The sequence below is a fragment of the Callithrix jacchus genome, chromosome 7 (assembly GCF_049354715.1).
Source record: "Callithrix jacchus isolate 240 chromosome 7, calJac240_pri, whole genome shotgun sequence".
Lineage (NCBI taxonomy): Eukaryota > Metazoa > Chordata > Mammalia > Primates > Cebidae > Callithrix > Callithrix jacchus.
In genome coordinates, this window is record NC_133508.1 from 147,912,849 (window position 1) to 147,939,428 (window position 26,580).

The following is a 26,580-nucleotide window of genomic DNA, read 5'->3' on the forward strand; positions in this document are numbered from 1 at the left end:
GAGGAGGAGGAGGGACATAGCTAATGAGAAGCAGGTGGAAGGGCTGCTCATGTCCTAGTCAGGACAGGCTGGCTGGGATGGCCCAGTCAGTAGGAGGACCTGTCAGCTCACAGACGATCCCATGGAACAGGCTCCGGGATGCCCATTCATATTCATTATGTGTGAAGTGGGCGGTTGTAAAGTTAGCTTTCTCTTCATTTAGCTGTCACTGGACAGAAAAATATGAGCTGTGGGCAGATGCCCCTGGATGAGAGCCAGTAGCCAGTCTCTGGCCTCCCTGTGCCCTCCCCTAGCAGCCTCCCAGTGCACCACGGGTTCCCTCTTGGCCTCTGCCGGCCTCTCCCACTCTTGCTTTATTGATCTCTGACTCAAGTTTGCTTTTTCTCCTGTCTGTCTCTTCCCACTTCTGGTTTCTTTGGGTTTTTACGGATCCTTTCCTCTTCCCTCCCTCCATCTTTCTAAGCCTTCTTGAGAGAGAAAGAATCATGTTTTTGGCCCCCAGCACAACGCCAGGCTGAGTTGGTACTCTAAAATGTTTGTAGAAGAAACTACTTTCACATCTCTCTGACTTTGTGGGGAAGAAGGTCCAAAACTTTGCTATCACTCCTTGGATGAAGAGACTTCTTATACAGTGGTGTGAGCCCTGGAGTCAGAAAGTGGGCTTGAGCCCCAATTTCATTACTGCCTAGCCAGGTGAAGGAGATTCTGTTCATCAGTGGCAGGCAGAGATGTCTCTCCTTCCTACCCTGATTCTCCTCTTTCTGCTGGGTCCCCTCCTGGACACAGGGCTCACACCTGGACCTCAGAGCCAGCAACAGGATAGAGGAAAGAAATCACCAAAAGCCAGACCCTTGTATAGAGGGAAGGGGAAGGAAGGGAGGGAAGGCACAGACTCCTCTGGGGATACATGCGACTGTCTTGGCTGAGAAATCTGATCTGGTGGGGGACTCACCCCCTCCTCTGGAATCAGCTCAGCCCTGATGTGTCTTTGTGGGCTTGTGTTTCTCTGTGCCTGAAAGATGAGGCGTGGGGTGGGGGTGGCTGGGCTGCTGGCTGAGGCTGAATTCTTCTGAGCAATGTGGTTGTGTTTACTGGGAGGGTGGGAGGGCCAGACCTTTTTCCTGCCTTCCAGGCTTCGGAGATAAGGCAGAAAGTGGGGATGAAGGATAGAATGGGTAATACTCTGAAACCACAAGAAAGAGTTCTGGCTTTTGTCTCTACCCCACAGCTCAGACATGTTCCTGGGGCATCTGGAAGGAAGCCACCCCAATCCCACCACCCTGGGGTCCCAGCCCATGGGGAGCGCAGAACCTCAGTGGGCACCCTGTTCTTCCATTCTACCTCCCATCCACTGTCAGCTTAGCCAGTTATTTCAGCATTTTTGCTGCCCTTCCCACCCTCAGTTTTCCCTGCCATTTGAGCCCAGCCCTAGAGCTGAGCTTTTCTCCCTTGAGGGCTCTGCGGCAGGACCACCTTCCCCTTCCTTACTGGCCCCTCAGTGGTCCTGGCCCAGCCTGCATCCTGGACACAGATCAGCCTCAAAGCAACCAAGTACCAAGCTCTGGGGGTAGACAGTCACCTGGTATAAAAACAGCACCACCACCTCTATTAGAATTCTGGGCAGCAATTTTTTTTCCTTCCTTCCTTCCTTTCCTTCCTTCCTTCCTTCCTTCCTTCCTCCCTCCCCCCTTCTTTCTTTCAACTGTCTTTACAAAAATGGGAATCAGGATCTTAGTGTGTGGAACTCTGTTTTATTCTGCCCAACATCCAATATGGTTTCCATGGCATAGCTCTGGGCTGGTCCCATGGAAGAGATTCCAAATATGTGGTGGTTTCCGGTGGAATTTCTGCCCCCCTTGCAGGGGAAGATGACTGCATCTGGGAGTGCAGGCACAGGGTGGGAGTGAGGGCGGCTGGAGCTGGGGAGCCAGGTGCCTTTTTTTTCTTTTTTTTTTGAGATGGAGTCTTGCTCTCTCACCAGGCTGGAGTGTAGTGGAGTGATCTCGGCTCACTGCAACCTCTACCTCCCAGGTTCAAGCAATTCTCCTGCCTCAGCCTCCCAAGTAGCTGGGATTACAGGTGTGGGCCACCACACCCAGCTAAGTTTTGCATTTTTAGTAGAGACGGGGGTTTTACCATGTTGGTCAGGCTGGTCTTGATCTCTTGACCTCATGATCTACCTGCCTCACCTTCCCAAAGTGCTGGGATTACAGGTGTGAGCCATTGCACTGGGCGCCAGCTGCCTTCTATGCTGACCTTGGCCTTCAGGCCCTCATTCGTGTCAGATGCCAGTGTACCCCTGCTGGAGGGGAGGGGAAGCAGGGCTGATTCCACCCCATCATCAGAGACCCCCTTTGTGGTTTCCCGTCTCATCATGAAGAGCTACCCCAGTCCACTTGGCACCCTTCTCCTCCCATTTTCCTGGGTTCCCTGAACGAGGAGCCAAGTAAGCTGTCTTAGCTGGAGAGATGACAATGGACTTGGACAAAGCTGGAGGAAGCAAGGCAGGGTCTCCCTGCCTCCTGCCCAGAGTTCGGGCGAGGGGGCTCAGTTTGTGGTAGGAAGAGTCCTACCTGCTTCGAAGCCCCTTCTCCTAGCCAGCCCCACTTTATTCTAAGAGAAAAGACCCTGTAACATGTTCCCTGCTGAGGGCTGACAGTGCCAGCTGCTCTCCCAGGCCTCCAGAACCATCTGGGGCTTGGAGACAGAGGTGCTTCCACCCTGATGTCCAGGCAGGGGTGGGCTGGGAGCGGCTGGGAATGGAAAAGGAAGTGGGCAGCTCAGTCTGCAGGTCCGTGTGACCAATCACGTGGTCCAGTTCAGAAGGCCGGGTGGCTCCTTGGGCTTTACCCTGAGCGAGATGAGACTTGGAGACTTGTAGTCGCCGTCTGAGGAGGACTCAAAGCTGTGGCCCCCAAGGGTCGGGGGAAAGCTGTGGATGGAGTAGATGCCAGGGTGAGCTGCAGAGGAGGCTGGTACCCCCATGAAGCCAGCCACACTCCCATGGGGGTGGGAATATGGAGACATGCATGGTGAGGGGATGCCCTCTGGAGACACAAGGCAGGGGCCCCCAGGGCTCCCAGATCCTGGACTGGCCCACAGGGAGTTCTGCAGCTGAAAAGAGAGGGGAAAGAAGGCCCATGAACCGGTAGCTTCAGCTGACTTCCTTACCCAGGGGCTTTCTCTGTCCTTGGGGCCCCAGAAACTTTCCAGGAAATCTGCACTTGGCTCAGGTCTACCCGTCTTGCCCCCAACACTGGCGGTGACATCTCAGGAGCCTCCTGCCACTGTTCTCAAAATGAGATTTTCTTCTTTGATTCCTTCGTGTTTTGGATTCGTCACTCATGAGCCAGGCAAGAGCCCCGATTTGCAGAGGAAGAAGTTAAGTGATGTGCTCACTGTCTCTTCAGGCCTGAGCTCATATTCTTTTTGGTGACCCTGCCAGGGCCTGACTCAGATAGGGCTGGGGTCTTACCTGAGGGTGGCTGTCAGCGTGGGGCAGCACCGAGATGTCATAGGCAGCCGTGAAGGGGTTCCGCCCCTCCTGGATCTTCCCATAACGCTCGCGCTTCCGCCACTTGGCTCTGCGGTTCTGGAACCAGACCTGGGGGCAGGTTGTGGAGTTTGAGGGGGTGATGGGGCAGCCCTGAGGAGAGGAGTCTGCTAGAGAGAGAGTTGATGGTTGTGTCCTCTTGTGGGATGGGCAGCTGGCTCCAGGATGGAGGATCTCGGCCATTAATCTGCACTGTTCTTGGGGCCAGGGAAGCCTGGGAGAGGCCCAATTCCCAAGCAGGTTAATTGGTCCCATGGGCCTCCAGCTCTCACTCCCTAGACGAGTCACGCTGGTTTTCCAGCCTGACTGTGTCTAGTAAGGGTGTTATGGTGGGGGGTCTGTGGGTCTCAGGGGCCCTAGGCACTTCTTGGGTATACTGTGCACATGTGTAGAATTTTTGGTCTCCCTGTCTCTTCTCCTTTTCCAAGCTACCCACCTCATAGCATCCAACAAATCTTAGACATTTCTGTTCAGTCAGGGTCCTGTTTAATCCCTCAGTGACTCCCTGGAGACCTTGGTCCAGGGCACAGATTCCTAATGAGGCTCCTGCCTCTCTGCAGAGCCTCATGTCCTGCCAGGCAAACACATTGGATTCTTCCTGGTTGCCTCCCAAGCTCCCGCCCAGCTCTCCTGAAACACTCTGCTATCTTGCTCCTTCCATCCTTTGCTTAGGTTTTCTCTTCCTGGGCTACTCATCCCCTCAACACATACCTCCACGCTGGGCATCCTCCACAGGACTGGCAAGACTCCCTGGATGTCTCTTTGTACTCACCCCATTCCATTACCATGATCTATTTTGGAATCTTTCTCCCACTTATTTGTGAGCCCTTGGCAGGTAGGGGTGGCACATCTGTGTGTTGTGCACATCTGTGTACATATCTGTGATGAATTCGTTTGGTGTATGTGCTGTGGCTGTTACATTTATGTGTATTGATATTTATGTTTTGTATTTCTATCATTTAATGAACATTTATGTGCTAGGCTCTAAGCTAAATTTAACAATGTCAAAACAAAACCAACCAAACAAAAACAACCCCTGCTTTCTAGGGATATCTAGCTGGGAGTCACAACAGAAGAAGCTGCGTGTGTGTCAGTAATCCATCTACCCCATCTGAGATGAGAAATCCCACCCCAGCCCCTCAGGCTCCCTGCCCCATGTACAGGTTCTTCCTATTCATGCAGGCAGGTAAGGCACCAACAGTGAAGGGGCTGTGTATACTTCATCCCCCTACCTCCCAGGTTGCCAAGATAACAGAGTAACAGAGCAGGCCTGTAGCAAGGTCAGGGAAAGGCCATCCTAACCTGCCCAGCTGCCTGGATTTCCTTTCTCTGCTCTCCCTCCCCTGTCAAAGGATAAAGGAGCCTGGAGCCAGCGAATCTGGCTATTTGGCATTCCCTTCTCTGTCATCACCCATTCTCCCCTGGGGATCCCACTGTAGGCCTCCCCTGGGCTCTGGACCTGCCCTCTGAGTTGCCTGGTGTCTCATTCTTCCTCTCCATGGGGCAGGGTGTATGGGTGTGTTTCACGCTCCTGCCAGAGAAGACATTCCTACTCTAGGGTCTCCATCCTTTGGGAAGCTTCTAGACTAGGGCTGGGGACCTCATGGCTACTCCTGCACCCTCTCAGGTTGAAAAGGCCTAGGGGAGGAGCAGAGGAAGTGCTCTCTACCTCCTGCAAACACTTCGGGAAGAGCTGGTTAGACCCCACCCTAGAGGCCTGCCGAGGTGACTCTATGGTCCTAATTCCCATGGCTTATATCGTCTGGGGTTACCTTGAATGCTGGGCCTCTTGCCCTGATGACCTCAGCCCTTAGGGAGCCTTGGGGGACAGTCCTGGAGGTCTGTTTTGGCTGCCACCTGGGAGGCAGGAGGACCCAGCAGATAAGGGGAAACAGCTCAAGCCTCTCTGAACCTATGTTGGATGCAGCTATAGGGCCTTCTCTATTGGTTGACAGCTGGCCTCTTTACAGACTGGCCTGCCAGTCCCTGTATCCTGCCAGGACTGTCTTCTGCCCTAGTGCCTTCACTAAGAGTCTCTGGAAGGGCCCCATGCAGGGTGGGAGAGCATGAGCTTTGTCCCTGCCAAGTCTCCTCCATGGTGAGAGAGAGAGACTCCTCTGCCTAGGGGGTCACCTCCTTGCCTTTCCCCAGAGCTCCAACCTACCCCTCCCAGTGCCTCCTGCTTGACATCCCTGCTATGATCCAGCCAGTTCAATGCAAACCAGTGAACGGCCATCTTCCACTTGGGCCAGACTTACTGAAACTCCTTCCCCATCCCCCGCCTGCTTGCCACCTTCATGTGCTTTGTCACTTCCAACATGCTTGGACATGGGCTTCCCTTCGCTTCCTTTCTTCTCAGCATTTACCCATCCACAGACTGGGCTTCCCCAATGTACAGCATTGGGGCCCTGGCCCTTCTGGGAAGCCCTGGTGCCTGATCTCCTCTGGGGAGTTTGTTAGGTGGGGGAAGGGCTCCCAGCCAGCCTTTCCCAGCCAGGGTCTGAGCGCTGGCGGGGACTGACAAATTTTAGTCACTGACCCTTAGACCTCTTGACAGGGACCCTTCCATTCTAGGCAACCACCTCAGGAGCAGCCCTGATGTGTGTTCAGCACTTTGCTGCTTCCATAACGTGGCCATCCCTGTGATCCTCAAGATAGTCCCCACACAGCCAGTCCCATCATTCCCTTTTCCTGAACTGGGAAACTGAGACAGAGATTCCATAACACACTCCAAATAACCTCCAGTAAGCGGCAGAGTTAGGGCCCCACACAGGTGACGGCTCCAGAGGCCATCGCCCTCATACTAGGCATCAGTCTCAATATGGGCCAGAAAAGCCTGTGGCTGCAGCAGAGCTGGGCATGAGGGTGAGCCCAGGAGGGGCAGGCCCCTGGAAAAGGTAGCTCTGGGAGGGACCAGCGCCCACCTCTTCCAGCCCTTCCAGGATCTGGTCACTGTGTGGGTGGTAGAGGCAGCTAGAGGCCCCCATCTCTGCAGTGCCCTCACCTGTACCCGGGCCTCGGTCAGGTCTGTGCGCAGAGCCAGCTGTTCCCGGGCGTACACATCAGGGTAGTGGGTTTTCTGGAAGACCTTCTCCAGCTCCTCCAGCTGGAACGTGCTGAAGGTCGTGCGGTTACGGCGCTTCTTGCTCTTGTTCTTGGCCAACTCCATGGAGTCAGGGTGTCCCGGGGAAAGAGGAAGACGCAGGCTGGCCAGGCAGGGGCCTGGGGAGGGTTGCAGATTAGAGGGCCCCTCTCTGGGACCCCCTCGGCAATCCAAGGGCAGCTGGGGGAAGCTGGCAGCTTTGGAGGCCTTCTCCTCAGCTGCAATGGAGAACACAAAAAGGAGGATGGCAACAGAACCAGGGGCTTTTGTGGATTGGAATGGAGGGAGGGGGAAGAACATTGACGCCTCAGTCTCCGCCTCCCCCTTCCTTTCCCTTCCCTTCCCTTCCTCCCAGCGGCCACCCTCCATGGGAGCCTGGCATTTAGAGGCCTGCCTGCTGAGCCTCCAGCTGGGGAGGGGGCCCTGGGGAACTATGAGCTCTGTGGTCTGGGCGGATCTGCTGGGGCCAGAGTGGGGTTCATTTCGGGGAAGTGCTCTGTAATGGTGCGTTCCACAGGGATGTGACAGGACTGGCGCCACAGCAGGACCACCACCCTGGCAAGGCCAAGAATGGGGGAAGAGGGTGGGGGTGAGGATGGGGTGGTTGACATCTCCCACCCCTGCCAGAAAGTGCTTCCTCGTTCCCAGGCCCTTATGCCCATGCCTCTGTTCCCAGGGCCAGGCAGGCAGTGGACGTGGGTGCTCAGACCATCTTTGGCTGGTCCGGCTGAGCTTTATTCTCTGAATCCCAGGTGTCAGGTCAATTTCAAGTTGCCCAGCTCTGGTGTATGAAGGGCAAGATGGGACAAAGAAGCTTCCAGAGTGATTGCTTCCCTCCATTCCTCCTAACATTGTGATGTTTGCAAGGACCTAAGCTCCAGCAATAGAGAAGCAGAGCTGACACTCTCAGAGAAGGAGAGTGGGGACTAGTGTCACAACAGGGCACAGCCCCCTGTCCCCCTCATTCCCATCACTGCCCCCACCCCCAGGAGTTTCTGACTGTTCCCCCATTGCCTATGTTTAACAGGCAGGGAGGGACTTGACTGCAGACTGGGAACAGTTTCCAGCAGCCCCACTCTGACGTGCTAACCCTCACTCCAGAAGCTTGGTGGAGCCTTACCACGGCAGATCAACGGTCAGAACGTGGTGAAAAATAGGTCACCCTGATTGCCCACACCCTCTCCCTCTGGCGAGGACCCCCAGCAGTGTCCCCATGAAATCCCTCCTCAGTAGTCCACTGGGATGGCCCATCAGACGCCACAAAGACGCCCCACTGAGTCACACACCCTCTTCCCTGGCTCTGGGCCCATCTCCAGTGGAGGCCTGGCTCTGAGGAGACCCAGCTAGCTGGCACAAGAGGCAGTTTCTTCCCAGGGCTTGGTGCTGAGATCACAGCTGTAGCTGGGGGAGGATAGGACTAGAGAAATGGGCCTCTCAGGATCAGGGTCTGATGAGTCCCTGGCTGCACTGTGAAGGACAAATCAGGCAGGGTCCCTTTCAGCTGGAAGGTGGTCAGTGACTTTCTAGGACTACCCAGACCACGAAATAAGCTCCGAGTGTGTGTCCTGGAGGACTGGGATGGTCAGGCAGGGCCCACCTAGCCTTGGACCATGCCCAGCCTGTACACAGGTAGCCCAGCACCAAGGTTCCTTCATAACTCAGGTGGAGCACAGGGAGAAGGTGTTCTAGTCCCTGACTTCCATTCTTGGCCAGCACATTTCGGGTTTAGGGGCAGTTGCATTTGATAGAAGCTTACGAAGGAAGACACAGAAGTTGAACCAAATAATTGAAAATGATCAGGAAGGCCAGGGACACTGAAAGGGGACCCCCCCCCCAACACACACACAGCAGGCCACGGAAATGTTCAGCCTGAGAAGGAAGAGTCTCAGTGTCTTGGTTCGTAGGGCGGCTGTGCTGGACTCAGGCAGAAAAGGGGTGAGGGTAGCTCAGGGCTGAGGGGCAGGGCTGGGGTTCAAGACTACTGACACCCCAGCAGAGGCCCTCCAAAGCCCTGGGGCTTGCTCACCTGCTTCTTGGATTCTCAGTGTCTGTCTCAATAGGACCTGCCCAGGGGAAGTGACCAGATCTGGGGCCCTGGGACTTGCCTTCCTGACCTTGAGCCAAGCTGCCAGGGACAAGGGATGAAAGTGCAGTAGGACTTCTCAGAACACTTCCCCAAAGAGGCTAAGCCTGCCCAGTCTATAGTCCTCCCAAGGGATCACAGAACTGCTCTCCTCATTGTCATTGCCCTGAAACCTCCTTGATCTACCTGGAGGACACCAGAGGGAGGGCGGCATCCCCCCTCTTTGGGAGAGAAGGGCACTCTTCAGAGAACACAGAGCAGCCTCCTGAGGAGCAAGGCCCAGAAGAGGAAAGAGATAGAACTGGGATAAATGGACGGCAGAAGCCAGGAAAAACGGGCCAGGAATGGCACCTAGCAGTTTGAGCATAAGCTTGTAAAGAAGAGAGGGCTGCTCTGTTGAGGACAGGGCACACCTGAGGTGTGTATGGGCTGTGCAGGCGTCACTGCACCTGATCCAGACACTGGGTGGTTAAGGTGGTGTACGCCGGTTGGAGACAGCCGGAGACTCTGCGCTGGGGTGTCTTCCGCCTGTGAGCACCCCTCAGTCGGAGGCGTGCCAGAGCCCCTACCAGCGGCTGCTTCTAAGCTACTCTACAGCCAGGAAGCGGTACCGCTGCAGGCCCGAGGGCCCCCCTGCCCCAAAGAAGGCATCCATTGAGGCCGTAGAACCAGCCTCATCTTTCACCTTTCGCTGCAGCCTTGTTCCGCGCTGCACTGTTTCCTCTGGCCACTGTGGGGTCGCTAAGCGACCGGCAAAGCTCACTGAGGCTCAGGCTCCTGCAGCTCTTGCCGAAGACCCAAAGCCAGGGTGGACATAAATGCTGTGGGCAGGACCCCGGTGAGGCTTCGGTGCCCGTCTTGGAGGTTTCTCAGCCTTGGCCCAGAGGCCTCAGCCCAGGTCTAAGAACTTGGGACTCTCCTAGAAGTTGACGGTCTGCTGGGTCATCCGGCTCAGAGCCTCAGCGGCTGCTCGTTCCGCACCAGCGGGCAAAACCTAGTAGGAGTCGCTTGCCGAGAGCATGTTTCGACGTCAGAGCCAAACTCGGGGGCAGACTAGCCAAGCGCGGAGGGCGGGAGAGTGGCTGGCACTGCCAGCACGCAGCCTCGGTTCAGAGCAGGGCTGGGCGCTCTCAGCAAAGGGCAGTTCGGGGCGCGGGCGGCGGACGGCGGGCAGGAAAGGAGCGAGGTGCGCCAGGCTTTGGGGCGCGCAACTGCCCAGCCTACTGAAGGATCGCGCCGCAGATGGGGCGCAGCTGCGCGCTCACTGGTGTGGACTGAAAACGCTCCGAGCTGGTTATTTTAAAAGCCGGGAAATAAGGCGGGTTCCCTCTTCGCCCGCCGCTTCCCACAAAATAGGCTGCGTGACCCTGGGGGCTGATCTTCCCCAGCAGCCGGGCTCCACCGCGAGCCGTGGCGAGGTCCGCTTTGCCGCAGGGACGCTGACCGCCGTCCGTCGAGCACTGGCCAGAGCGCCTGGGAGGCGAGCAGCCGCCAGGTTCTCTCCCCGGCTCCGCTCGCACCCTCGTGCCTCCCTTTCGTTTGGCCCCGTCCTCTGCTCAACTGAAATCGTTAATTTTCTTACCCCTTTGTTCTCATCTTGATGTATTTCACTCTTGAAACATGTTCCTTTTTCTTTTGTCGGCTCCCTCCCCCTTTGTCCTTTCCCTCTTCTCTATTTGCAGGTTTTGTTCCATCTTGCTTCTGCTTTTTTTTTTCCCGTTCGTTCTTCATTTATTCCTTTCAGGTCATCCCAACTCGCCGACTGCCATTTATCTCTCGCTCTCGCCGCGCTCTCCGTTGTTTTGTTCAATTTCCCTTCCTCTTTTCTTGGTTGTTGTTCGCTTTCTTTGTTTTTTTTTCTCAGTATTTCGTTGTCAAGAACACCCTTGCCGTCGGATTCCAGGGTGCTAGGATCCTCCCGGCCGCTCCTTCCGCACCAGCGCTCTCGGCAGTTTGCGCGGCACCGGTGTGGTCCAGGCGCCCGAGCCATCGGTGCCAGATGCGGCGCGCCTCTCAGAGACGTGGGCCCAGTGGGGTGGCTCCTGCCCGACACGGAGTGCTGAGCCAGACCGGGTACCTGTCCATGGCGGTGCTCACCGCGCTGTGCGGCCGCTGCCGTCTGGCTGGGATCAGAGGAGCCTGGCCAACTGCTTCTCATTAAGTCCCAACTGTGGTTTTTATCAGGAGAGCCTCTTTCAAAGGGCACAGACACGAAGCTCCGCGGACTCGTTCATTTCCTCTGTTGACCCCCACACACCTCCCCGCCCTCGCCTACGCATTCCCACCGCCCCAGCTGGGCGAAAGCCGGAGTTGTAGGGCCACGACGTGGAGGCCCGCGAGGCGCCAGCCGGGCGGCCGCAGCGGGTTGAGGCGGCTCTCGGAGGATCCAGCTCTGGGCCTAGGCTGCAGGATGTGGCGGCGCAGATACCGTGGATGCGGTGCAGGCGCCGAGGTGCCTTACAGGTCAGCGGGTGCAGCTGACCTGCCGATCAGCCTGCCAGGCCGCTGCCTTCAGGCGCATTCTCGGATGCCCTTGCGGTCCGGCGGGCCTTAGCACAGGGCAGCGGCCCGCGAGCCCGCGGCGCCTGGGAGTTCGGCTGCCTAGGGCTGCTTCTGACTGCCCAGCACTGATGATCCAGCACGGGAAGCCAAGACTGCAGGAAGGGCGTCTATCATCGTGCATAACGGCATGGAAGCCAGCTTAGTCTGAGAAATAAGAATACAGTTATTCCGCCTTGAGGACAGCAGCGGCACTGCGTGACTCGTCGCGGCCAGATTATGCCAGTCTGCCGCACAGGCAGCGCCCTTCCTGTGGAGGCTAGGCCTGGGGAGCAGAGGCGGGCCAAGGCCAGGCCGCAGTCCCCAGCCGACCCGGATTTGGCCACTCTAGGTCGAGGCCCAGCCTCGGGGCCCTCAAAGGGCGCCAGACACAAAAGCCGCGCTTCTGCGTCAGGACTCAGTGTGGCTCTCCAGCCCTCGGTCGGGTCTGGGCTTCAGGGTCTGTGACAGTTCCAGTTCAGCTTCAGCAGGGATGATCTCTCCTTCCCAGGTCCGGCTGCTTCCGGGCCGGGCCCCGACTGGACCCCCGAGCCGTCGCCACTCCACTTTCCTCGACCTCCCGCCTCCCATTCCCGCCACCGAGGAACCGCGGTTCGCCCTCCCGCACCGCACCGGCCTTTGCCTGGCCTGGGCCAGCGCCGACCCGGCTTCCGTGGGAGCCGTGGCGAAAGGCTAGAGTGGCAAAAGTTAAGAAATAGGCAAGCGGGAAAGATAAGCAGGAAGGCCAGGGTGGGCCTAGGTAGGGAAGAAGGAGAGAGGGTCGGGCTGCGCGCTACGCCCGGCGCCACGCGTTACCTTCCGCGGGGCCCTCGTAGAAGTGGCCGCCGTTGAGCGCCAGGCCGGGCCCGAGGTCCTGCAGGTACTTGGCGGGCGGCTTGGCCGGCTCTGGGAGGTAGGGCTCCAGGGACCCGCAGCCCGGAAAGCGGGTCACCCCCGGGCCGCGGGGCGGCGCGGGGTGCAGGTGAGGTGCAGCGGCGGGGGTTCCCTGCGGGCCCGGAGGCTCGTCCCCCGAGGCAGCATACGGGCCGGGCGCAGGCCCCACGCGGAAGGGCGCGCAGTGCTCGGGGTCCATGCCGGCTCCGGGCGCAGAGGCCTCCGGGGCTCCGGGGCTCGCGCTGCCCGCGCGGCCTGTGAGCGCCAGCCAAGGGGGAGGGACCTGGGCGCGGGGGCGCGGAGCCCCCGGGAGCGGCGCGCGCCGCGGGGGGCTGGGGGCGGGGGGCAGGGGAGGGGGCCGCGTTTCTGACTTAATGCTGGAACCATCCACGTCACGTGTAACCCCGAGCGGGTTAACCCCTCGGAGTCCGGGAACCCCCCTCCCCCCATTCACCCAGAGCCCAGTCCCAGGCAGCTCAGGAGATGATGAAGCAACCTCCTCTCTAGGGCGGGATCCCTTTGTCTGCCCATCCAGGTGAGTCCCTTGCTCAGAGCAGCACCCGTGATATCCAGCCTAGTGGCTCTTGCCCCTAGAGGGGTGAGGCAGTGTGGGCATCCCCCCAAACACTTTTAGGCCTGACTTTGGACATCAGCCTAGGATGAGGGCCCGGGTGGGCGGGCAGGCAGGCGGGCCTTAGGCTATAATTTTACCTAGGTCTCTGCTGGGAGCTGAGCAAAATGTTGCCTCAGGAAAAACCACCTTCCTTAGAGATCTCTTGTTTCTCTCAGAGAAAGGAGCTATTGGGATTGCTGTGTGGATGAGGATCTAAGCGAGGAATGGGGTACTGGGGAGCTTGGGCCTGGACACTATCATTAATTAGCTGTGGCTCCTTGAGCCAATCATTAGTGTCCTCATCTGACTGTGGAGGTCAGGGCAAGCCAACTCTGGGTCTTTGTATGTATTTGAGGTGTGTTTCAGAACTAGAGGCAGGGCCAGAGCAGACAGGGAGACTCCCACCCGCAGCTCGGGACCCAACAGTGTCCTGCAGAGGCAGCCTTTATAGAGCAGGTGGAGGATGAGCAGAAGGGCTGACGTTCCCTCGGGCAGCAGCTTGGAGTGAATGCCTTTCAGTGGGCAGATGATCCAAGTGTCTGGGGCTCCACTGGAGAGAGGCTGTCTGCAGCTCAGACCTCAGGGCTGTGCTCCCCCAGGCCTACCGATTTGGAGGGGGTGAGGGTAGAACTGCATCTTCTAAGAGTTGAGTCTCCCCAACCAAAAGGAAACCTAGGATTAGAACAGTAGCTTGGAGTTTCAGAAAAAAGAAAAAACCCCACCCTCCCTAAGAGCTGGGAAGAAATACCCGAGGACCTGAGGACCCTGCTCACTTCCCATGGATTTAGGAGCCCTTGGGGCTGGGTTAAACTGTTTTTATTTTCAGTATTACCACCCCCGCCCCCCCCCCCCCCCCCCCGCCCCAGACTAGCAAGAGCAGTGGGGAGCCGAACATCATTTATATTTCATTTGAATTCTCAATTTTTAAAGGAATCCAAGAGGCCTGGCATGAACACCTCCCTCTTCCGCTGGGAGGTTAGAAGGGGTTTCTTGGCTCTCCTCAGCCAGAGTTGGGCTGTAAATCAAGACCAAACAGGAACCAGAAGCCTTGCATCTCACAAGGAGTCATTAAGCTATGATTAAACATACCGTAACTTCTCTGGAGCCTTATTGGTTTTAACACCACATTGGAGGCATTATGGCCATTAGGGCCCCAATCACAGAATGCAGAGGGGCCAGAGAGATGGAAGCACCTGGGGCTGGTATTTCTAGTGAAGAGGGAGGCTCGGCTTGAAATTAAGCTTCCCTTCTGGCCTCACTAGAGGGGTCCTTTCTCCAGGATCCAGTGGATCCAGCTCTGGACAACCAATTTGAACTGATCACCTTTGCCCATTAAAAAGGTTTTTCAATAGTTGTTGATTGGATATTGTTTTTTTTCTCTCTTCCCTGTACCTATGAAATTGGATATTGTTGACTTTCTAGGAGAATGTCAATTCAGGATACCTATTCTATTCAACAGTTATCAGTTTACTGTGGAGAATGCAAATATCACCCAGGAAAATGTCACCAGCAATTTAAACCAGGCAGTCTGGATAAAAGGCTGAGTCTTCTGCCTCCTGTGACAACCTTTCTGAGCCTCAGTTTCCTCACCATAAAGGTGGGCCACACACGGAGGTAGGGTATTTGGGAAGCATTCGTGTTTTCACACACTGTGTTAATTTAACAGATGGTGATGATGATGATAATTACCATCTCCAATGGGTTCCCTCACTGAATAGGTGGGCGGCTCCTGACTTCAGACTGAATGGGACTACGGCTGGAGCTGAGCAGAGACGTGGGGACTTGCATCCACTTCCAAGTCCAGAAGTTTCTCTTGACATTCTCCCAGTCTCTGAACAGAGCCAATTTCTATTCTGGGATGGTATGGCCAATTAAACTGAGGAGAGAGAAACCCCTAGATTACATGGTATTTTTGTGGGTAAATGGAGTCGCCCCTCCTGGGAGAGTTTTCTCCCAGAACCATGCAAGTCAGAACACTGGGAGGAGACTTTTCCTTTCCTCTTTTAAACCATTAGTGCAAACTTTTATTTGTATCTGTATGTGGTCTGGAAAGAGTTTGATGGAACAGGTGCATAGAAACTGCAAAAACAGCAGTCTCAGAGTTAATACATTGTCCTTCTTAGGAAGGCTGGGAGATCATGGAGTACCACAAAGGCCCTCATATTATGGATAAAAACAACAGCTGACACTGATATATACCTACAGTGTGCCGGGTGCTAGCTCATGTATTCTACATACATTGGTTTATTAATTTTTGTTTTTTAGATGGAGTCTCACTCTGTTGCCTGACTTGCCCTGACCTCCACAGTACAGTGGCCATAATCTCAGCTCACTGCAACCTCCCAGGTTCAAGCAATTCTCCGGCCTCAGCATCCCCAATAGCTGGGATTACAGGCATGTGCCACCATGCCTGGCTAAGATTGGCTTATTTAATCTTCACAATTCCATGATATAGTTACCCTGTTTTCTAGAGAAACAGCCTGAGGCCAAGAGGGAGCCATTTGTTCAGGTAGACAGAGCCAGTTAGGGGCAAAACCAGATTTTACACTCAGATTTGTGGTTCCCAACTCCACATGACTCTTCAGTCCTTCTTCAGCGAATGAAGCTGAAATCATTCACTGTGCACCCTCATTTTCCCCAGGGGAAGGCTGAGACTCCTTCTGGAACAGAAGGCCAAGGCCAGAGTGGACTGCGGACACTGCACTGCTGCCTTCATGATCAGCAAGTGGCATCCGTTGAGACTTGTGTGCCTAGCTGCAGCAGCTGGCACGGAAGGTGGAGGCATTTTCTGCTAAGCCAAGACCAAATGAAACAGAGTGCTTAACCCTTTAGAGGTTTACGACCAACACAGCCAGATGTGGGGCAGAATTTTAAGAGAATTCGTGAGTTCACCATTCGTGCTGTTTAATAATCAATTGAAACATAAAAGCATTTGTCATTGAAAAATTGTTCACGGAGTAAGAGATGAATGGATGGCAAGATCCAGATAATTCTAGGTCCTGTAATGAAAAAACTGAACAAAACCCCTCTCCATCTGCTGAGAAGAGCTACCTTTTAAATGGAGATGATACTTACTAGCTGTTTTACACTGGCTGAATGTTTAATTCATTCATTTAATAGGAGAGCCTACCATGTGATCCTCATTTACGGGAATCAGGATTCAGTGGCACACACGGCATGTGATCCCTGCCTTCACAGTGCTTCTACTTTGCTAGAATGGAAGTGTTTCATCCACATTGAAGAAAATCATCATTTGGATGTGAATTAGAGTGGAATCTGGTCTTGGGAGAAGAGTTCCTGGCTCGGGGCCTCAACTGTAAGGTCAGCTTTTCATTTAGGGAACATTAGCCCCAGCGCCACTTTCCCTTTAATTCCCTACTTCCCTCAGCCTGCACCACAAGAAGGACCCTGCGGCCTTTCTCTCCCAGTGGATCTCCGGAAGGGATCAGGACAAGGAGAAAGACGTAACCTCAGATCTGAGATTTGTTTGACATACACACAACTTCCTTCCAACAGGAAAAACTCAGTTGCTTTTTTTTTCCTTCAAAGGAAAGACAGTTGGTATTACCTTTGTCCTGTTTAGATATTGAAATCCTAAATTGATTCATATAAATTCTGGGTTTGGGAACCCAAGAAGATTGTTTCTCATTAGTGACATTCTTCCTGGAAGGTCAGGCTGAGGAATGGTAAATAAACCTTCGGATCTGGTGCTTCCTCCTCACTCATGATCCAGAGAGACAGAGAGAGACAGACAGAGAAAGAGAGAGAGAGAGAGAGAGAGAGAGAGAGAGAGAGAGAGAGAGAGAGAGAGAGAGAGAGGGAGAAGGAGGGAGGGAGGGAGAGGGAGGGAGGGAGGGAGGGAGGGAAGAAATGAAGCAAGATGAAAAAAAAAAGAAAAGAACTTTGTGTCTGGGACACCCAGAATCCTTGGCTGCGATTCTAACAATGCAGGCTGAAAGTCTGTGCTTTGGAGTAAAATTTCTGGGAAGTTTTTCTCTTACAGGAAAATGTGAAGAGACGAATCTGTACTCCAGCTTTATGGGAATGAATGAATGTGATAGTGATTATACACATTTCTTGAGCCTGAATCCACCAGGGAACCTATCGTTTTCTGCTCATTCTCTCTGCCCAGCTCACTGAGGTTGGATTGTAATGGGGGGGAAGGGCCAGAGAGGCAAGAGGTGTGTCTCTTCTGCGGCTGGCCTGAGTTTGAGCTATTGCCTTTGTGTGAAGGTGAATAGATTCTGTGGCAACTGCTGGCATGGACCATAGAGAAGTCATTTTGTAGAAGATTTTTGTTTGTTTCTTTGTTTTTGAAATGGAGTCTCGCTCTATCACCCAGGTTGGAGTGCAGTGGCACAACCTCAGCTAACTGCAACCTCTGCCTCCTGGGTTCAAGCTATTCTCCTTGAACCCAGGAGGCAGCCTCCCAAGTAGCTGGGATTACAGGCATGAGCCACCACACCCTGCTAATTTTGTATTTTTAGTAGAGACAGCGTTTCACCGTGTTGGCCAGGCTGTTCACGAACTCCTGATCTCAGGTGATTCACCTGCGTCGGCCTCCCGAAGTGCTGGGATTATAGGTATGAGCCACCGTGCCCAGTCTTATAGAGGAGTTTTTCATGAACTAATTCTTGATATAAAGCAGACCTTTCTGTTTTAACAATTGGCAATTTTAACAATTGGCATTCTGTATTGGCAGTTTTAACAATTTGATTAATTAATTTTATACATTCATTTATTCACCAAGCATTTATTGACTGCCTGCCCTGTGCTAGATTGCGGGGTCACACAGTGAGAATGGAGCCTGAGAGAGTACCACTTACTCCTTGCTCCCAGGGCTTCTCTCGGCTAGCAGAAGGAAGACACAGAGCGACAGGCATTTGTGCCATGGAGTGTGACTGTGTGGAGGGCGGGAGAGCACAGCGGGCCTGGGAGCTAGGAGCAGGGCGGCTGTCCAGCTTCAGGCAGGGGCAGCTATGAGGCATGTTTTAAGTTTGAATCTGAGAATCTGGAAAGTTGGGTGGGGGATGTGTTGGTGAAGGAGTACCAAGGGGCAAAGAGAGAGGGCATTCCAGAGAGAACGGCCCAAGAGTGAGAGCCAGGAAGCCAAGCTTGGGGAACTCAATTTGTTGAATATTCCTGAAGCCTGGAGAAGGAAGACAGTTTGGGTTGGGGTGGGAGAAGGGAGGCAAAGTCCACAGGAATCTAGAGAAACTCCAGAGTGGAAAGAATGGCGCCACAGGCACTGGGTCTGCCAAGCACAGGCTTGAAGCACTGAGTCACTAGGGGGAGATATGGAGGAAGCCCCAGGCCCTGGGAAGTGCCCCTACTCTAAAGGGGGGTACCCAGGACCCACACCAGCAGACGACTTTAAGAAAACACAAGCACAAGAGCACCTACAAGGAGAAGAACAGAAAGTGCATTTGTTTGCTGGGAGTCAGGAGTTGGAGAGCTGAGAGGATGGGGCAGAGATGAGTGGCGTGGGCTGGGCGGTGTAGTCTGTGAGGCCTTTTGTAGCCATATTTTGACTCTTACGGGGAATGCTGGCCAGGGCGTCCCTTGAACTCATTTCACCAGGAAATCCATTGGTTCCAGAGTGCAGATTCCAGATTTGTGATTTTATTGGACTAATGAGTATGTAATTGTCACATTTGGAGCCTTTCAAAGGAAATGCAAACACACACCACTGAACACCCTGAAAAGTGTGAGTGAAACCCACTCCAGAGTTCTGGAAGGAGCTCCTCACTGGAGCACACAGAAGCATCTACCCCAGCCCAGGGTCTGCTCCTGCACGGGAGGAAGAGAGAAGAGGGAGATTGGGCCTGAACTTTACAAGAAACTGGGAGAAAAACAAGAGGAGAGGGTGGATGGCCTCTGCCCAGCTTCCAGACTCCTCTGGAGTCTCCAGGGAAGGAGAGGTAGAGGGTAGGTAGTGATAATACAATCCACTATTTACAGAACACTTACCATGCTGGGAAAACAGCGTCTCATCTAATCTTTACAGTGTTACAAAGCTGGTGTTCCTATCCACATTTTACAGATGAAGAAACTGAGATTGGACTGCTTGTTAGTTGTCTAATGCTGCATAACAAATCACTCCAAAACACAGTGATGAAAACAACAGTAGGCAGTTACTGTGGGTCAGGGATTCAGGAGCAGCTTGGCTGAGTGGTTCTGGCTTGAGATCTCCTAGGATGGCAAGTTAAATGTTGGCTGGGGCTACGGGATTCTGCAGGCTTCACTGAGCTTGGAGGGCCTATTTCCAAGGTGGCTTGCTCACATGGTTGGCAAGTTGGTGTTTGTTGTTGACTGGAGGCCTCCATCCCTCTCCATGTGAACCTCTCCCCAGGGCTGACTGAGTGTCCTCACCACCTGGTAGCTGCTTTTCCCCACAGCAAAGGGCCCAAGAGAGCAAAATGGAAGCTGTTTATGGCCTGGCCTCAACTCACTCACCAGTACTGCTGCCATAGTCACACCGGCCAGCTCTACTTCAGCACGAGAGAGGAGTGTACAAGGCAAGCCTCCTTGAAGGTCATTCTGGAGGCTGGCTACTGTGGACTGGTTCAGAAAACTGCCCATATCCCACCATTGCTAAGTGCTGCTGGGATTCAGACCCAACTGGCCTGACTTCAAAGGCAAGGTTCTAACGCTGAGTGTTGGGTCAGGAGTGGCTGTCTTGATGGGTTCAGAGGAGTCAGAGGTTTGCAACTGTCACAAACGGCAAAGCCCACTGGACAATGAGAGTCATGTTGCCTATCCTGGGAAAGACTGGGGAGACCCTGGGATGGGACCAAGGTGTGCTCTGGTTTTCTCTACACCATGACTCCTGGAGGGCTCCCTCAGTACTGAGAGTGGCCTCAGGGGTCCTCCAGGCCTTTCAGCCCATCGGGGTGGACGAAGGAAACAGACTCACCTTTTCTCTGTGCTTTTCAGAGGAGAGGTATGAGAAGTGCCTTAGGACTCCCTATTTGCTCTGCTGTTAGCTCACCAAAGGTTTGTTGAGAGCCCACTATAAGTTAGATCTGAACTGGTCACTGCACATTTTAAAATTGCACATACTTATGTCAGGAGGTAGCTATTATTATTTCAACTTTACAGATGAGGATAAAGACTCAGAGAAATTAAGCAAACTGTCCAAGTGTCATACTCCTCTTAAATGACTGAACCAGGAGGGACCTCAGGCAGGTGGCCTAGTAGACTTGCACCATTGCCAGAGTCTCATGCTGCCTTGAGCCATCTCAGATGGACAAGAACTGTGCCTTCCTTCCCTCCTGCCATTCAGGGGATCTGAGCATTCAGTGGGGCAGAGACTGCTCAGCAGAATGAAGGGGCTAAAAAGGTGCCTCCATTCCACAGCTTGGGTGGATCCTTTACATTTCCTTTTCTCCTGGGGAGGCAAGATTTGGACCCATGAACATTACCCAGAAATACAAGACATTTGATAAGCATGAGTCGGCCTGCCCTTGCTGAGGAGCAGATGTGAGAAGGAAGGGGCTGGGGTACTCCCAGGTGACTTCCAGGTAGAGAAGGAAACCACTGTGTGGTCATGAGCATGTTAGTACCAATCACTGGAGTCCCAACTGCATGGGCTTTGGGACCAAGGGAAAGGGCCATTTCCCCTGGCAGAGAATCCTTGGAGATCTGTGAGCTGCAGCCTGAGAAAACGTGAAGGGCCAGGACAATGGGAGCAGATGGAGAGGAGGGCAGGTGCTGACCCTGGGAAGTGGCCTGGGGTGTCACAGGGAGTTTGGTGCCTTCAGCAGGGGATTCTGTGAAGGCGTAGCAGAGATGACAGCAGCAGCAACAGACAGGGTGGGAGGAAAACGTGGCAGGTGCAGAAAATGCAGCCGACTTTCTTTTGGGCAGCTAGGAGCCATTGAAGAGTGTTGGAAAGCACGCGGGGCCTGGCCTGGCCTGCAGTAAGTGTTGGATAAGCGTGAGTGTTATTACCACTGCTGCTGTTACATAGCAGGAGAGTGAGAGCTGCGCTTCGGGAAGATAATTTTGGTAGCTTGACTAGAGTAATGACAGTAAATGATCATACCTTACATTTATTGAGCACTTACCATGGGCCCGGCCCTTTAAGTACATTATTTTATTTAATTTAAACCTCCTTAGGAGGGAGGTACCATTATCTCCATTTTATAGATGAGAAAACTAAGGCACAGAGAGGTAACTTGCCCAAGGTGTCCAGGGGGCAGAGGAGAAGGGGAAGCACTTAGCAGGTAAGGGATTGGTCCAGATGTGCAGTGACAAAGGCCAGCACTGGGATGTGTTCGAGAGAATGGAGAGGCATGCAAGGAAGGAAGAGGGAAGTCATGACCTGACTTATTGCCAGATCAGGGTTGGGTAGGGACGTGTGTATGGGTGTATGGGTGAACAGTAGCCCAGAGAACAGGGGCCACAGAGGCCCCACATCTGGCATCAGTAGGAGGGATAGCATGTCTTCAGTGAATGTCGTGAACCTCTCAGCCAGATTTCTATGCAGGAAAGAGTCCTTCATCCAGTATCGTGAACTGCAAACTCAGGGCATCTGCAAAGCCCCAGGCTGCTCTCTGGACTTTGGGGATCTCCTTAAGGGGGCAGAGGGCAGAGGGTAGAGGGCTCAGAGTAGACTTTCCAGGCGCAGGAATCCTGTGATTGGGCCCATCCAAATGACAGCACTGGGTATACTAAGTACTGAATGAGAGCGGGCCAGGCTGCTGGCTCTCCTGTCCCTCGGAGAGCATGAGCCACCCACAGTCTAGGCTGAGAGGCCCCAAATGGGGTTAGAGAGAGAGAGCCCGGCCCCTGGGATTAGGAGGATTGCTGGGAAGCAAGCAGGGTGCTGGGGGGAGGGGAAGGGAGATGGGGAGTGAGGGAAAGACCAGGCCTGTGGCTGCTTGAGTCTTCTTGTGGAGGCTATGAAACACATGGACCCTTTAACGGAGTGGGGCAATGGCTCTCTCCACAAAGGGCCCAAACTTTAGGATTGAGACAGTGATTATTTTTTGAGTCAGAGTCTTGCTCTGTCACCCAGGCTGGAGTGCAGAGGCTTAATCTTGGCTCACGCAACTTCCACCTCCCAAGTTCAAGCAATTCTCATGCCCCAGCCTCCCCAGTAGCTGGGATTACAGATGCTTGCCACCACACCTGGCTAATTTTTGTATTTTTAGTAGAGACAGGGCTTTACCATGTTGCCTAGGCTGGTCTTGAACTCCTGACCTCCAGTGATCTGCCTGCCTTGGCCTCCCAAAGTGTTGGGATTACAGGCGTGAGCCACTGGCCCAGGCCAGTGATGATTTTAGAAGTGGCTCCTCTTTGGGACTGCGCTATGCCAGGCCAGTTGTGTGGAGGTGTAGAGGGAGGCGGGCCTGCTGTGGAAGAGGGGGGCTCTGTTGGTGGGGTGTGAACAGAGCATGTGCATATGTGAAGTATTGGTGTCTGTGTCTCCCTATTTGGGAGGCGACTTAAAGCCCTATATCTGCTTTGGAGGCCCCTTACAGCAAGAAGCAGGCAAGTCCTAGATCATGCAAGGTCCTCAGAGGGGAGGGTATTTGTAACCACACACAGTCCCTGAGACATCTGGGGAAAAGCAGCTCTGTAGGCACATTCACACCAGATTTGTTGGACCAAGAGGCCGGATATTTTGCTGTTTGAAAAACTTCATAAAACAGCGGAGTTGAGTGAGTTTGCTGTTGCCTGAATGGAGGGATTCTAAGAACCCATGCCAAGAAGATAAATAAGACTGTGGCTGCAGGAGAGGAGCCGAAACAAATGTGCAGTGAGAGGTACATCAAAGTGAAACTCGTTTTCTTAACTGGGTGTGCTGTGTGTGAAGTGTGTGTGCATGTGCCTGTGCCTGTGCCTGTGTGTGCATGTGAGCATGCGTGTGTGTGTGTGAGTGTGTTGGGGCAAGTGTTTGGCAGATACAAGGCCACATTGGGAGGCCTGGAGATGTACCCTGGGCTGTTGCCAATCCTTGCGAAGCCAGCCCTCTACACCCAGGCCTGCCTGGGATTTAGCTAGGATTAGGCCCAGTGATGCTTAGCATAAAAGAAAACCAGCATTAGCCACTGCTGGAGGATTTGGGCACTGTGGTCAGCCAGCTGAAGGAGGAGTTCAAACTGGAATATCTGCCCTGAGAGGTCAGGAATCCCTCAGTGGGCAGGGCGACCAGTCTCTGTGGGCCAGCTGGAAGATTTATTCTGCAATGATGACAGGGGGCACAAGCTTGGGTGTGAAAACATCGGCCCTATCATATTTGGCTGCAAACACTCCAGGGGGTGCAGGGGAAATATAGGAGCATGGGATAGAACGGATTGTTAGTTCTGGATGGGAGCTTAAACATCATGTAGTCCAAAGGTTCTGGAAGTCTTGGCCTCAGGCCAGCGGCAGAAGCAACAGCTAGGAACTTGTTAGAAAGGCAAACTGTGGCCAGGCGCGGTGGCTCACACCTGTAATCTCAGCACTTTGGGAGGCCAAGGTGGGTGGATCACTTGAGGTCAGGAGTTCAAGACCAGCCTGGCCAACATAATAAAACCCCATCTCTACTAAAAATACAAAAATGAGCCAGGTATGGTGGCAGGCACCTGTAATCCCAGCTACTCAGGAGGCTGAGGCAGGGGAATTGCTTGAACCCAGGAGGTGGAGGTTGCGGTGAGCCGAGATTGCACCACTGCAATCCAGCCTGGGCAACAGAGTGAGACCCCATCTCAAGAAAAAAAAAAAAAAAAAGGCCAACTGTTGGGCCCTACAGCAGACCTACTAAATCAGGAACTCTTGGGGTGGGGCCCAACAATCCTTGTTTTCACAAGCTGTTTCCAGGTAATCTTAATGTATTCTAAAGTTTGAGAACCCCTGATCTAGTTTGCCATCTTCACTTAGAAATGAGGGAATAGAGGCCTAGAGAAGAAACTTTTGCCAAGAGCACACAGCTAGTTAGGACACAGTCACTCTCCTCCTCACCCATATGGTCTCAGCTATTTATTTTGCAAATAACTTGGGGATATTTAATACATTAGAGGCAATTGTTGTGTAGTTTATGTATTTTCAATTTTTTAATAAGCTACTTAGATCAGTAGTGTTGCTGGTACCCAAACTATGGAATTATTTTCCATTAAAGTTCAGGCTCTCGGAAATGGACTTGGTGGCTACAAGGTCCCTTTCCAGTCTGGCCCCAAGCTCAGGTGGACAGTCATGCTCCCCTGGCTGCTCCCCAAGTCACCAGCACCATCTTCCCCTGTCTGTTCCCGGATGCTCTCCCTGTAATGACACCACTAGCCCCAAAGTCTTGCTCTGTGCAGATGTTTTGGTCAGTAATCCCCCCCTTAATTTACCAGGCCAAGTGAGGGTGGATGTGGCAGGATTAGTTTCGCCCACTGGCCTTCGCTGCCTTCCTGGGAAGATCTGCCTCTTCTTCCGGCTTTCACAGTGGGCCCAGCATGTTTCCAATATTGCATCAGTGTTTTCCCCAACGGAGTAACGCTTTAATGGGGCAGATTTGTTCTCTGCACGGGACACATGTAGGCCCATGTCAGATGCTGCATCAGAGTGAATTGCCCTCCACCAGCTTCCTAGATCTGGCAGCGTGAAGAGGCACGAGGAGCCCTCTGAGACTTTGGGGTGAGTAACTCTTCTAAAAGAGCAGAACCATAACAGAGTGTGTTTACATCAGCTCTGATTCCTGGGGAATTCATGCAAAAGTTGTTTTGTGGTCTGAGTTTTCTAGCAAACAGATAAGGAAGCGATTTGCTTTGTCCAGTGTAACTGGGCCTTACTGAAGGATTTCACATGTGCTGGGAAAGAAGAAACCCACTCCCTTCATTCTCTAAAAACCGGGATGGAGATGGTTGGCAAGGCGGTGTAGGAGGAAGCCCAGGATTGGACAGAGTCTCCAGTCCCTCTTGTCAGTGAAAGCCTTCCTTAACCCAAACCTTAATAAAACAAACATCCTCTCTTCTGGGAACTTGGTTTTCTTTTCCTGAGCCCAGATTTTTTCCTGAGCCCCGAAATTCTAAAGCCAGCATTCCTCACCTCCAGGGAGCTGTCACATCCCTGGTTAGTTTGTTTGATTCACCAACATCTTCCCTGCTTCCCCTGCCCAATCAGGGATCTGTAACTTGCAGTTAAATAATTAAAGTCAATTGACGTTTATTTCATTTTGAGAATTTCACAAAGCCGTAGAGATAATTGGAGTCGCCCCGGAGTGTTGCAAAGCTGGGTTTGGAAACCTCAGATGAAGAAAATGTTGGGTAGAGGATGATGGAGAAAAAGTAGAAACAAAGAGAAAGAGGTGAGGGAGAGACAGAGCTTTCAGTTTCACTGGGTCTCCCCTTGGGGAGGATCTGGTTGATTTGATGGTGATTCAAAGCAAAAACCGTTGATTCCATTCTGATGTATTCAAGAACAGAGATGGCGGAGACAGAGCCAAGGACAGTCGGAAGGCGACAGAAAGCAAGTCTCTCTGGGCCTCCGCGCCCAGACAATGACAGTATCACCTGAGGAAGAGACACTCCCTGCTCCCCAGCCTCCGTTCCCCCTCCACCAAAATCGTATAATATTTTAGGGAAGCCCCTCTTTTATTTATTGGAAATCGGCTGCTTTGAGAGTTTGGCCCCTAAAAACTTGCCTCTTGCCCCGGAAGATTTATTTTATTAAGTGGTCCACACCTGAAAGTAATTGAGTCTTGGCGTGGGTCTGGGGACTGCAGAGGGAGGGCCCAGGCGCGGTGGCGGCTGCTCCCAGCTCCTCTCTAGCTTCCGCACCCGGTGCCTCTGGGTGTCTCGGGGCGCACTAGTCTCCCCGGCACGCTGCGACCTTGTACCAGCCTCCTGCGCCCGCTTTGTGGAGAGGTCCGGGTCGCTTGTAGGGGAAGGAGTGAGAGGTATGTGGGGCGAGTGGGAGTTGAGTGTGGATGTGGGGAAGGGGGGTGCGCCCTGCGTCGCCTCCCTTCCCCCGCCCCCCCTCCGCCCCCTCGCTTGGTCGGGCGCTGATCCCCGTGCCTGGGTGCCTCTGCGCACCCTCACCAGCACGCAGGGGTTGTTCGCCGCGCTGGTGACTCCTTCCCAAAATAGGAATAAAAGATCGAAATAGCTAGAATTTATGCAAAGTTTAATGTCAATCTTAAATCCTTATAAAACCAGATCAAAGGGAACAGGCATTTGGTTTCTTCCCGGATCCCTGGGGCCTCGGGGCTCGGGGAGCCCCAGGAATCCAGACCGCGGCCGCTAGCCGCGCTGTTCTCTCCAGCCGGGTCCACCGGCTCGAGCACCGCAGGCAAGCGAGGGAGATGGATGCAGTGCCGGTGAACGTGGGGCCTGGATTTGATCGCAACCCGCTGGGTGCCCGTCGCGCGGCAGGGCCTCTGGGAATCGAGCCGGAGGCAGCAAGCAAAGGAAACGCAGGAGCCGGGAGCGCGGACGCGCGGGGCCACGAAAGACTGGCTGTCCAACGGGCGGCGGGACAGAGGGGCGGATGCTGGGAACCCGCCGCTACAACTCGCGGCCCACGCCGGTCGAAGCCGCCAGGGGTGGGGAGCCGCCGGGCAGTCACATTCCGCCATCGGTCGGTCGGGTTCCCGTGCGCTCCTTGGGCTCCTGCGGCGGGAGGCCTGTGTGTGCTTTCGTTTTCTCAAGTCCATTCTGACAAGCATATGTGGTGGTTCTCTTTCTTTTCCCAAAATGATTCTTTAGGCGAATGACTCGAAATGTAGATTTCTTCTAACCACGCATGATTACCAACAACTTTTGCAGGACAGGATAAAACTCCTCTGGGTTTCCAGTGAGATGTGCTAGTGGGTTCTTTTTAATAAA

The 26,580-nt window shown here is 53.8% G+C and overlaps 1 protein-coding gene across 1 annotated transcript; it reads right to left on the reverse strand.

The window, feature by feature from the left end:
• Nucleotides 1-1,735: 1,735 nt before the first annotated feature.
• Nucleotides 1,736-12,403, reverse strand: ALX3 (ALX homeobox 3). The gene is made up of 4 exons (XM_002751191.7): nt 12,094-12,403; nt 6,558-6,874; nt 3,476-3,604; nt 1,736-3,114 (listed from the first exon to the last, which is right to left on the reverse strand). The coding sequence occupies exons 1-4, from the start codon at nt 12,368-12,370 to the stop codon at nt 2,806-2,808; spliced, it is 1,032 nt and encodes a 343-aa protein (XP_002751237.3). The 5' UTR covers nt 12,371-12,403; the 3' UTR covers nt 1,736-2,805.
• Nucleotides 12,404-26,580: the final 14,177 nt, after the last annotated feature.